This window comes from Podarcis gaigeae (assembly GCF_964106915.1).
Source record: "Podarcis gaigeae genome assembly, chromosome: Z".
Lineage (NCBI taxonomy): Eukaryota > Metazoa > Chordata > Lepidosauria > Squamata > Lacertidae > Podarcis > Podarcis gaigeae.
In genome coordinates this window covers 49,054,787-49,067,441 of record NC_139691.1, presented here as the reverse complement: position 1 = coordinate 49,067,441, position 12,655 = coordinate 49,054,787, and the positions used below count along the sequence as shown (strand labels likewise).

The 12,655-nt window shown below is 46.5% G+C and overlaps 2 protein-coding genes across 5 annotated transcripts in view; one reads left to right on the top strand and one right to left on the bottom strand.

Annotated features, from left to right (window-relative positions):
- Window positions 1-12,655, top strand: part of KLHL13 (kelch like family member 13) — a 570,056-nt gene that overhangs the window by 258,273 nt on the left and 299,128 nt on the right. The window lies entirely within an intron of this gene.
- Window positions 1-12,655, bottom strand: part of DOCK11 (dedicator of cytokinesis 11) — a 176,124-nt gene that overhangs the window by 30,132 nt on the left and 133,337 nt on the right. For all 4 annotated transcript variants that reach the window (XM_083722672.1, XM_083722673.1, XM_083722674.1 and 1 more), the window contains exons 33-41: window positions 11,399-11,474; window positions 10,918-11,030; window positions 9,422-9,533; window positions 8,037-8,103; window positions 4,320-4,367; window positions 3,909-4,051; window positions 3,281-3,396; window positions 1,618-1,755; window positions 685-867 (exon numbers count right to left, since the gene is read on the bottom strand). In XM_083722672.1, coding sequence (XP_083578798.1) covers window positions 685-867; window positions 1,618-1,755; window positions 3,281-3,396; window positions 3,909-4,051; window positions 4,320-4,367; window positions 8,037-8,103; window positions 9,422-9,533; window positions 10,918-11,030; window positions 11,399-11,474 — 996 coding nt within the window. The remainder of the gene's footprint in view (window positions 1-684; window positions 868-1,617; window positions 1,756-3,280; window positions 3,397-3,908; window positions 4,052-4,319; window positions 4,368-8,036; window positions 8,104-9,421; window positions 9,534-10,917; window positions 11,031-11,398; window positions 11,475-12,655) is intronic.

Genomic DNA, 12,655 nt, shown 5'->3' with positions numbered 1-12,655 from the left:
GGCTGCTTGTTATTACTTCTGGGTGTATCATCATTTTAGACTGGCCTCCTTCTGATCAAGGGACGTTGCAAAAATGGTGCCTTGTGCAGCTGGGAGCCAGTGTGATTTACTGGCTAGAGTTCTGGATTAGCGGGGAGAAGACCTGGCCTCAAATCCCCACTCAGGCATGAAGTTTGTGGGTGGGCTTGTGCCATCACTCTCTCTCAGCCTTCCTGGCAGTGTTTCTGTGAGCATCAAAGGTGGGAGGGGCCTGTCAAATGATGTACATTGCTCAGAATTCCTCGGAGGGGATGGAATAATAAATAAATGTGCCCACTCCCAGAACACCCTTCTAGCACATTCACAACTTTTTACTCTGGAGATTTAATTTACAAGAACAGCAGAATGATTCATGTGTTTGAACTGCATTAAAATATTTCACATGAACCTATTCCATACCCTGCCTTTTCGTTTTTTGAAGAACTCACCACACACAGGGGAAATATATATGAAACCTCCATGTGCCTCTGTGGGAGCGAAACAGTTAACATAAAAGTCACGTAAACAAACCTGGAAGGGAGCTGAGCTCTTTGCATGCAATGCTGGCCCCGTGTGCCAGATCCTGCATTCAGCTCAGCTCGCCTGCCTTCGCCCCCTCAACACCCCCTCCACCCACGCCCTGCCAAGACTTCCCCTTTCACTAACCTGGAGGTGGGTTCTTAGAAAAGTTTTCCGCTTAGTGAACTCAAAGTTATTTCTCATGAGGAGGTAGAGGAGGGCAGAGGCCTCATTACGGGTTGAGCTGAGCTTGGATGTGCAGCACTTGAGGACCTCGTAGCAGAAGGCAGCACACATGTTGACTCTCCCCTTGAAGAAGGCCGAGGGGAACTGGATGGGGTGGAAGGTCAGGCAGGGGTTAAAGGCAGGGCAAAGGTGGGGACAGCAAGAAGAACAACGTTCCCTTCTTAAAAAGCATGACAAGTTTCAGCTGATCATGTGCCCATCATGGTGGAAGTGGTTATAAGATATTGTTCATGAATTAGACTGATCAATCACTTTTTATTTTTAGATAAAAGTAGCTCAAAGCAGCTTAACAACAGTAAATGAACGGCACTAAAACCATCATAAAGAAATACCCCAAACTTGTTCATAGTTTTAAAGGGCAGGACTAAAATATCCCACTCCACAGGCAGCTAAAAGCCAATGGCCTGGTGGAAAATAAATAGGTTTTTTTGCCTGGCGCCTAAATATATGCAAGGATGTTGCCAGGCAAGCCTCCTTGGGGAGAGCATTCCAGAAATGGGCAGTCCCTGCAGAAAAGGCCCTGTTGCCACCCTCTGAGCCTCTTGTGGAGGAGGCACACAAAGAAGGGCCTCAGACCCTCACAGGGTCTGGGGAGTTCATATGGGGGAGAGGTGGTCCTTGAGGTATTTCAGTCCTGAGCTGTTTAAGGCTTTATAGGTCAAAACTTCTCAATGTGGGAGTAAAATAGGAACCCCTCCACAAAGCTGGTGAATCAGCTGTGGTAAATAGAGGCTAGTTCACATCTATCTAGTGAATTGCTTCAGGATATGTCTTGGGAAGCAGTCCATAAATAAAATAAATAACAATAATCAAGAATCACTCTCCTTCACCTACCTTGTTGATGAAAGCTCTCAGAGAGGCAAAGACGTGCTTAAGGGCTGCTTCTGACTGCCCGTTTTTGAGGAAGGCAATATGAATATCGAACACCTTTTTCATCAGTGGGTTGTGCCCATCATTGTTTAAGAGCTGGTTCTGGAAAAAATGGGTGAGGGTTCATTTTGGTGGGCTGGCACAGCAACCACATCTTTCCAGAAAACAGCTTATTGGCACTTGCCCCAGACTGAGCAGGCAAATAACACACCTCTGAATGCCTGCACCAAATTAGTGCTGAACGAGTACACAAGAGTAGGGGCCACAAATGGTAACAGAAAATATAATCTGTTTTTTTTTGGGGGGGGCAGCATTTTCTGGAAGCAAGGTGGTACTGCTACATCACAAAAATGTAACTTAAAATCTGAACAGCAGCATAAGCATACTAGACCAGCCACCAATGCTCACTTTTAGAAGGCTGGCAAGGGTTTAGTTAGAGGACCCAGAGCAGTGGACACCATGGGTTTCTAATAGGTCAGAAGAAAGCTGTGAAGATGCCACTTGTAACAATTTGGAAAGAAAGTCGCTGGACCTCAAAAAAGATACCGGAGAACTAGAGAAGGCTGAGAAAATGGGCAACCAAAATGATTAAGGAATGGCTTTGTTGTCTGGAGGAATGGCTAGTAAGACTGGTAGGTGGGGGACATGATCCAGGTGCATAAAATGGGGAAAGTGGATAGAGAGAGGTTTTTTCTCCCCCTCTCGTTACGCAGAACTCATGGACATCCAAATAAGCTGAACGCTGGAAGATTTGGGATAGATGAAAGAAATACCTTCTTTGCATGTATGGAATTCATTCTCACCAAATGTAATGATAGCCACCAACTTGAATGGCTTTAAAAGAGGGTTGCACAAATCCATAGAAGATAAGACTATTAGTAGCTATTAGCCCTGATGGCCATGCTCTGCCTCCATGGTTGGTGACAGTAGTGCTTATTGAGCAGCAGTTGCCGGAAGCTGCAAGAGGGGAGAGTCCTGCTCTTGCTCTCAGGTCCTGCTTGTGGGCCTTTGTGGCCACTGTGAGAACAGGAGGCTGGGCTGGACAGAGCCCCTTTGGCGCTCTTGACCTGCCTTGAACAAGGAGCACAAGACCCTTGCCACTTGCCCTCCAGTAAGTCATCTCTAGTGCACAAATTAAATCTTCCTCTCTTGCTTTATCCATTTTTATAAGGGCATTAGATTCCTTGGCTAACTGCAAAGGAATGCCAGACAAGCACCGCCTGTTCTTCTCCTCAATCAAAAGCACATTAAAAACAAAAACACAAAGGGAAATATTAAACACCCCGGGTGGGAGGGGATGCTCCAGTTGCACAGGGCACCGTTGGCTGGCAAGCCCACTTTCTCTGCTACAGAAGGCAATCAGACACCGTTCTATCACCACAGGAAGCCTCAGTGAGGGCAGGAAGTCTTTCTGATAGCATGGTCCCTGTGCATCATGCTAAAAGATAGTAACACAGGAGGATGGAAGACAAGACATCCCTGTGCTAACAGAGTGATGGCAAGATGTGCCCCTCTTTGGCTGCATCCAAGAGACAGGCTCTTCCTAAAACATCACCAGAAGCCTGCCCAGCAGCAAGAGTAGGGGTGGCCAGCAAAGGGAACTCTTTGCACAGAGCCCAACGCTTACCTTGAAGCAATGGGAGAAGAATGAAATGGTGTCCAGGACAGTGAGAGCAACCTCTGTCGCTGTGTTGCCCTCCAGCAAAGCCTGGTGCACAATGTCCGCCTCTGATGTGCCAGCACCTGCAAAGAAGGAAAAGCAGGATGCTGCAAGTGGCATTGACAGGTGTTGCTCTCCAGCCTTTTTTCATTGTAGAAGACAGCAGAAATGGATTTGCAGGCAGGGTTTAAATCCAGGCATTCTGGAGAGCTTTAGCAAGGGCTATTGGTGGTTTGAAAGGAGAATGTCTTGAAGCTACTATATGTGGGAACTGGGTTCAAGTCCCAGCACATCCACAGATGAATCAAGGTCCTGGGCTCCCAACTGTAACATGGAAGTCAGAGGCTGGAGGCGGAGTCTCCTAGGTGCATTTGCCCTGTTGTTGTTTCTCAAACACACAAATAGTCTAAGGCAGGGGTCTTTGTTAAGGGTTTTGGGAACTGTAGCTCAGCTAAGATGCTGCCAAACATGTGGTGGAAATTCAGGGCCCCCTCTTTCCTGTGATTCACATAGCAGCCACAGAAGCTCCCAGGATGATGCTGCAGTCCAGCTAGTGGCCACACTGCTTGCCCCTCAGCATCTTCTCAACACCTACTGTGGTTAAGGGTGAAGGAGCTGTCCAGGCTGCTCAAGTGCTGGAGACGGGTTTGCATGGCCCCAGCTCTGCTGCGAAGGGCTGGCATCGTCTGGGATTTCCGGTCAGTGCCCATGTGCTTTGACAGCCAAGCATCGTTGACCCTGAAAAAGGAAAGAGGAATTTTTGCTGCGTCATGTCATGCCTACCTGGTGCCAAACACAGAGTCCCCAGAGGACAAACCAGGCATGCCCTTGAGTAGCAGGCAGTGTTTGAACCAGTGCTGAGACAATTCTAGGATTTTAGTATTTTAATGTTGCTTTTCCAGTTTGCTTTATCCATTACAAAGGAAGGAAGGAAGGAAGGAAGGAAGGAAGGAAGGAAGGAAATGGTTCACTTCCCCAACTCTGCAAATCATCACTCAAATCATACCTTGCAATGTTTCTTTTCCCCACATATCTGAAGTGAAATAAACACACTCTAAAGAGAGGAGAAAAAAATCCATGTAAATGTCATGTGCAAGAAGCAAACATAAAGAAGAGTTTGGATTTGATATCCCGCTTTATCACTACCTGAAGGAGTCTCAAAGCGGCTAACATTCTCCTTTCCCTTCCTCCCCCACAACAAACACTCTGTGAGGTGAGTGGGGCTGAGAGACTTCAGAGAAGTGTGACTGGCCCAAGGTCACCCAGCAGCTGCATGTGGAGGAGCGGGGAAGCGAACCCGGTTCACCAGATTACGAGACTACCGCTCTTAACCACTACACCACACTGGCTCTCTCCTAAAGGAAGGATGATCTGCTTGCTCCCCACCCGCTCTGAGTCAGATCATTGATCTATTTGCCTTGATATCACCTACTGGCAGCAGCACTCCAGGATCTCCCCAGCCCTGTCTGGAGGGAATTGAAACAGGAAAATTGTTCATGCAAAGCAGGTGGGTATACCACTGAGCTATACAAATATATATATGAGCTTTTTTTTTGTAAAGAGGTTAAAGTACTTTATTCTGGTTGATGAGGACACTCTTCTATTTCCTCCATTTGTTCTCTTTTAATTTTCATTTATTAGGATTAGGAATGGACAATTCTGTCAATCTTTGTTTTCTCAGTACCCATTTTTCCCAGTCTTAAGTTCAGTTCCCCATATTTTCACAACAGTTTATGATTTTTTTTAAAAGGCCCGCATAAAAATTCACCATCATTTTAGTGCTGATCGCTCTTAACATATGCATTTAATGCAATTTCCCCTAATATAATGCAATTTAATATATGCAGTTTTATGCACATTTTACCCCAGTAGGTGCATTTTTGTACACATTATTTGGCTGGAGAACTACATTGCAAACATTGGAGAAGTGCAGATTTCAAAAGACAGCTGCATTTCTGTTTGCATGTATTGTTTCAGAAAGCAGAAATTAAGTAAATTCGCTTTTAAATGTGAACTGAATCAAATTTCTCCCACTTCCTTAACTAGGACACTTTCCTTCTTTTCGCACCCATTAGGCACCACTAAAGGATATCCAGGAGGCTACCTGAGCAGTTTCCCAGGTGATGGAAAGCTGAAACCTCAGCAGGGGAGGGTGCTTAGCGCTCCCCCCCTTCTACCTGCCTATTAATTTATTGTTGTATGTAACATACTTACAACCTCCTTTTTAAGAAAGGTATTTTTACAACACTGCTTATAAAAATGCGTAGCAAAACACAACAAGGAAATATAGTTTTAAACCATTTAAAATATCAATTCCATACTACTGTTGTTGCTTTTTTAAAAAAGAAACACAGCACAAGAACAGGAGAAGCTAAACACACACAGAGCCAGATTGCAGCACGTTTCCGCAGCCCAATTTACATTGACCTCTGAAGGCCACAGAAAAGGACCAGGTTTACATGAATGCATCCAGGAATGAAGCTTGCCTAAATGAAGTTGCAAACAATAGACAGGCCCTGCATCACTTCCCCTAAGGGCAAGAAAAGAAGAAGCTGGCAGGTGGATTTTGAGCAGGCAAAGAGCAGGGAGAGGTTGTCAGCAGTTCCTTCCTCCCTTCCCCCTTGCTGTGCCTCTGCTAAATTGGTAGCCTCCCACAACTGCTTTACAGTGCTGCTATTTTTAAAAAAGAAAAAAAAATATTTAACAAAATTTATAAACCACTTGACTGTAAAAACAACCACCTTGACATGGTTTACAATAGTATAAAATAAAACGTTGAAATTATCAATAAAAAGCTGTTGAAAAACAAGTATGAAAAATATTCAAAAGATTATTAGAATCAATGGTAGCTAAAAAGAAATAAGGCAGGTGTAACTACTAGATGTCTGAACAGCCTTGCTTAAACAAGTGTTTCAAGAGGTGTAGGGCGAAGGCAGCTGCCTGATGTCATCAGTGGGTGCTGCCACTCTGAAAGATTGATTTCTTACCAGAGCAGAACTAGTATCATGTGGCTCCTGTAGTGGTGCCAGTTCTGCAGATTGAAGCAGTCGAGTGGGCACATGTGTGGGTAAAGCAATCTCACAGGTAAACTAATCCAAAGCCATTAAGGGCTTTACATACTAGTAGTGACATCCAGTAGCACCTTAAAGACCAACTAAGTTAGTTCTTGGTATGAGCTTAAGCTCATACACTGTGTATCTGAAGAAGTGTGCATGCACACGAAAGCTCATACCAAGAACTAACTTAGTTGGTCTTTAAGGTGCTACTGGAAGGAATTTTTTTTGTTTTGACTATGGCAGATCAACACGGCTACCTATCTGTAACTAGTAGTGACATGTTGAACTTGGCCTGGTAGCCAATTAGCAGCCAGTGCAGAGCTCTGAGCAGAGGTGTTATGTATTGACAGGTCCTGCTGGCAACCCTGCTGCAGAATTCTGCACGAATTGCCATTTCCGGGTCAAGTGCAAGGGAAGAGCCACCAGTGCCAGAACAAACTGTGGTTAAGCTCTACCACGCTTCTGGTCACTGAGGCTACAAGCATCTCCAGCAGAATACTGAATCCAGGAACACCCCCAATCTGTGTGGCTTTCCCTCAGGAAGAGTGCAATCCTGTCTAGGGCAGGCAACTGACCACCTTCCTGGACACAGAAACCACTCACCCACAGTACCTCTGTGCTGCCAGGATTCAAGCTCAGATTACTTTCTTTCATCCATCCCACTACTCAGTCCAGGCCCTGCACAGCCTCTCCTGATTCAAACATTATGGAGAAATAGAGCTGAGTGTCTCCTTGCCCCCAACACTTATAAGAAGAAGAAGAAGGGAAGAGTTTGGATTTGATATCCCGCCTTTCACTCCCCTTCAGGAGTCTCAAAGCGGCTAACATTCTCCTTTCCCTTCCTCCCCCACAACAAACACTCTGTGAGGTGAGTGGGGCTGAGAGACTTCACAGAAGTGTGACTGGCCCAAGGTCACCCAGCAGCTGCATGTGGAGGAGCGGAGACACGAACCCGGTTCACCAGATTACGAGACTACTGCTCTTAACCACTACACCACACTGGCTCTCAACAGCCTCTCCCAGTGGCTTCATGTAGATATTAAATAGCAGTGAGGATAAAATAGTGCCCTGAGGCACCCCACAACAAAACCGTCATGGGGCCAAAAAGTCCTCTCCCAATGCTACTCTGTGGACTTGGTCCTGTAGGAAGGGCTTGAACCACTGTATCACAATTGCACCAGCTTTTATTCAATGGAGCTCTCCAGGAGGATACAATGGCCAATGGTATCAAAAGCAACAGAAAAGCAGGAGCAAAGTCCCTCTCGCCCTGTAAAGGACATCTATCCAAGGTCAACTCAGTCCTGGGCACAGGCCTGAGCTCAGATGGGAGCAGATCTCAATAGTTTGTGTCATCTAAATATGCCTGCAGCTAACCCACCACAGCCCTCCCCCTCCTCCTTTCCCAATAAGGTGGTATTAGAGTCTGATCCATCGTTATTCCTGTTATCGGTTGATGCCTCCCTCCTCCCATGTGTACTGTTGAACTTAGACCTCTGATTTCCAGGCTGGGAATGACACAAGTCATTGATTTCCCAGTGGAAATCCCAGAGATTTGTAGTCTGGGTGGAATTCTTCCACTTGGAAATATCAACTTTCTCACACCCAACGACTTTTCCTTTCCCCTTTTAAGATGAAGACTCTCAAACAATGAATAAATAAAAACTTACTCAAGAAGAACGAGGACGTTCATCAGTTCCTGGGGGGATATTTTGTTCCAGTAAGATAACAAGGTATCTGAAATAGAAAGGAAACACAGCTCAAGGCGTCTGGTGCCCTCCCTCAAGCCCAGAGTACCAATTACTGGGAGCCCTCCATGAAACGGAAATTATCATGAGTGGTGGAGGGGTGTGACCCCCCCCCTGCATGAGCCAGAGGAGTGAGGCCTTCAAACATGGAAATACTCATGATCCCCATGGGGACATCTTAGGGAGGCGAGCTGGATTAGGACCAGGCATGGGAGGAGCTCAAGCCGAACGATCTGGGGGAGGGAACAAGCAGGGTGGGGACAGAATGCGTCTGGTCCGTTGGACCTCTGAGCTTCCTCTGAGCTTCCTTGAAAGGATGCCACAAGCATTGACTTGGACCCCGGAGAGGGACCCAGTGAGGTGTCTGAAGAGAAGCCTGGTCCAATGTTGCCTCATGTTCCTTTCTTGCCTCTATAACTCCCTCCCCTGCTGGGTGCTCCTCTCAGTGAGTCTCCATCTGCAGAGGGCAAGTCAGAAGACAAGACAGACTTTGAACAGGTGCTGTTTCCCTCCCCGCTGTCCAGGATGTGGAGACACCGGTGCAGAGAGATGTCCCAGGCCCAACACACTAGAAGGCGATCTGATCTGCTTGGCTAGTGCAAAGGCGCTTCTCACTTGCTTGCTACACCAATGCTGTGCTTGCCCTGCTCCTTTACGACAGGAATTCTGGGGGGAGGTCAACTGTTGGAGGAGCATCTTAGCCTGCTTAGCTTGTTGTGACTTTAACTGCTTTGAGCTTTATTAAATTTTCTGGCCAAAACTGCAATCTGAGTTGAAGTTCTTTGCCTAGCGACAACCAGGAATCACCTTCAATGTTACTTTTCAGCCAACTCACATATCAGAGCCCTGTAATGACTCTAAACGCTAATGAGCAAATGTATGGATCCCAGGAAAGTAGATCATGGTCACTTTGGTCTTCTTCCTGTCATACTGCTGGTGCGCTGAGTTAACTCATGGTTTGGCTTAGAGGAGGGGTTCCCAAACCGTGATCCATGGACTACCAGTGATCAATGAGATTCATTCATGTAGTCTGCAGTGTCTCTGCATTAAATATTCTTACTGATTTTTAAATTGCATTTTAAGTGCTTTTTAAATTTCACTGTGTTTTATCGCATCATCGCTTGAATTTTATGGAATTCAAACTGAAATGCAATAAAATACAATGTAATAAATAAAAGAAGCAATTGAATACAATTAAAAACCACCCAGCACAACATATTACATTTGCTGCAATAGGCAGAAAAATGTGTTGCAGTGACACTGGGAAAGGCCAAGATACCCTTCTTGGATACAGCAGAGCAACTGACCTTCAGAAACCATTTTAATGATGTAAAGGTAGCAGATCAGGAGGCTCCGGATCTCGTACTGGTCCAGCCGCCCGAACTGGGAGATGCTGCTGCGTGTAGAACTTCTCCGCATCTGTTTTAATCATCACATGCCAAAATTGGAACAAGAAAGACAGAAAGAAAGAAAAGAAAAAAGGTTGTTAGTAATGAAGTCCCAGAACACTAGCCACACGGATCTGTCACATTGTTTAGATTTTAGGGCTTGAAATGGACTCAAGGGCTGAGGCAGAGACCTAGTCTAGTGAGCTACTTGGGGTGGTGTGCATTCAAGGCTCAAACCCCTTTTTCAGGCACGGAAGGGGGTAAGCATGGCAACATGGGCCCCTGTTATTGTTTGGAGGACAATATGGAGCCAGTGGACTGGCCAGGCCTGGTATAAATACAAGGGGCCTGCCCTTCTACAGAGAGGGCCCTTTGGTGTGCCTAGGCTCCCCTCAGGCTCCCACCTGGGGCCTTTCATCTCTGGCTCAAGCTCCACCAAGTGGCCTCAGAGACACTCCCATGGAGAACATTCCCTCCAACTCTCAATTCAGGCCCCAGCCAGTCCTGATAAGGGCTGACCCAGACACTGCTCTGGTGATGCCTAGCTGAGGGGGAAAGGAGGGATAAGCCCCTCTCATCCCCTCATGACATGCTTCCCCTTCAAGCTTCAGACTCAGCAGCTGCGTTGCACAAAAGGAAAACAGAAGAATTGCAGCTCAACATGGAGCTCTGCTCCAGAGCAACATCTGGAGGGTAGGAAGCAGTGTTGTTTACAAATCTCAAGAGCCACTGCAGAAGAAGCAGCCACTGTCTGCATTCTCTACAGCTTTGGTGGCTGGTCCCCAATTGGGCCTGGAGGGGTGAAGGGCAGAGCAGAGAACAGTAGGTGGAACCAAAGTTCACAACAGACGTAACCCAGTGACTCGGAGCAGGGGGAGTGTGGCTGGCCCTGTTCTGCAGAATAGCATTCTTCCTGAGATTCAACAGACATCCTGCACTTTATGGGAGCAACTGAAGGTGGTTCTGTTCTGACAGGCTTTCCGAGATGGATAACGGAGTCGTTGCCACGAGTATCCACTTGTTAGGGTTTTAGCCTTGTTTTAAATGTACTTGCTGCTTTTGTGTTTTTATCTGTTTCTAATCATCATGTGTAAATCATCTTGATAATGGTGGTTTAGAAGGTGATTAATTAATAAACAGATGGTGATGAATCATAGAATTATAGAGTTGGAAATAATAATAATAATAATAATAATAATAATAATAATAATAATGGGAGCCAGCTCTAGATGGAGACACTTCTCCCTGCACCCCCACTCCCACATTTTCTACTGGTCCCCCTCCTGCACCTTTAACAGCATGCAGAAATTAAGCAGGTGAAGCTATTCACAGCATAGCTCTATCAATGCTGGGAAAAGTCTGCTGCCTGAGCTCCTGTGTGTTTACTTAAAATAGTTCTGGAATATTGGCATTACATTTTCACTGGTACTGCATTGCTCCGGAGAGCCAGCTGCCCCTTCACTGCTGAGGGATCCTTTGGAGTCTTCCCTCTTCAGGGCAAGCCCATTCTGGAGAGCCGTGCCATAAACTGTAAAGAGAGGAGAAGGTGGTTGCAAGTCAGTTTGCAGGACAGTGCCTCATCCCAGCTCAGTCCAGAAATGAAACAAGATTCTTTCCGAGTTGGAAAAAGTCCACATTACATTCTCTGGGCACATGGTCAATCCCCTTGCAAGCACTCAGTATTCTGTGGCCACTGACCAAGCATGGCCGAGTACTTAAGCTGTTCAAGACCATTCACTGGATGTACAGCATAAGTGGGATTTGACATCTGGAAGCCAATGCTCGTATCTACAGCAATGTACACCAGTCCCTTTTCCCAAACTCAGGAGCCTCCTCTGGTGGACAAAAATGTAATTCTATATCCCCAGGATGACTGCCACAGACTCTCTTGCTTACGTGAATCTTTGTCGACGATTAGGCTTGACCTGTTGGAAGGCAATGTGAAATTGCACATAAACTCATCTCTGGATGCCTGGTGGGGAAATGAAAAGATGGAAAGGTTTTGGAGGAGGAGGAGATGTTGGCTCATGTTCAAGTCCAAAGCATGAAGGGAGTCAAAAGAAAACCCGCCACCCCATCAATCTTGGGTTATTAGTCATGACAGAGAAATGGAAACCCCACAGACTGACTGGTGCTGAGTGATAAGAGCAGAAGAAGGCTTTTGCCTCTGCCTTTAACCTTCCCAAAGGGAACTAGGTCACTGCAGCATGATGGGCCAGATGGCCAGCACAGCTCTTCTGATGTTCTGCCTCCCTTCCAATTAATGTGCACACTTCCCACATTGCTGGTGCTGGAAGATGATAAAGTGAACTCTTCCTATGTTGTTTTGACAACAACAACAACTTTTAACCCAAGAGCTTTTTGGGCTGCTTCTATTTCTCTTGTAAATTGGCAGAGCTGGAGTGCATAGCCCCAAGCAATTCTGAATAACACAGCTGTTGTTAGTGTAATAGCTCCACTCTGAGCCCAGTTTCTTGCTCATGCTGCTCTGGATGACATTTGCTTGGCTCTCAAGCCCTGTTCAGAAGTTGTGCCTGAAGACAGAAGGGCCACATGAGTACAGGGGCCAGAGTCACATGCAACTGCCACTCCTCCACTATCCCCAGGAACGTCGGCTACAACCGCTCCACCCTCTGACCTTCCATGTTGAATAGGAAAGGTCTGAACGGGGTTTCTAGACACCTCCTTGCCAGTGGGAACCCTGATAACACAGCCTAGCACTGAGTCAGACCATTGGTCTACGCTGACTGGCAGTGGCTCTCCTGGGTTTCAGGCAGGGGACAAACACCAGCCCTGCTTGGGAAATGCCAGCCTGGGACCTTCTGCAGGCAAAGCCACTGAACCCTAGCCCTTCTGTAATGAAGGGTTCCTGGTCTCAAAGAGACTCCCACATGCACTTAGAAATAACTTGCAGAACTTTGCACTCAGCAGGAGCATGAAGGGTGGCTGCAGCCCTGCCAGATCCACGAGCACTCCCACCATGGATGTGCAACCTCTATAGGGGAAGGTCATTCAAGGAGGTTCTTGCAGGAAAGCATGTTCACCACTGGCCTTCTCATGCACCCTTACAAAGCAACTGTACTGTTTGTAAACAGAGCTAAAAACAGACATTCTCCATTAGCTTGAGGGAAATGCAAGTCATTTTTACTACAA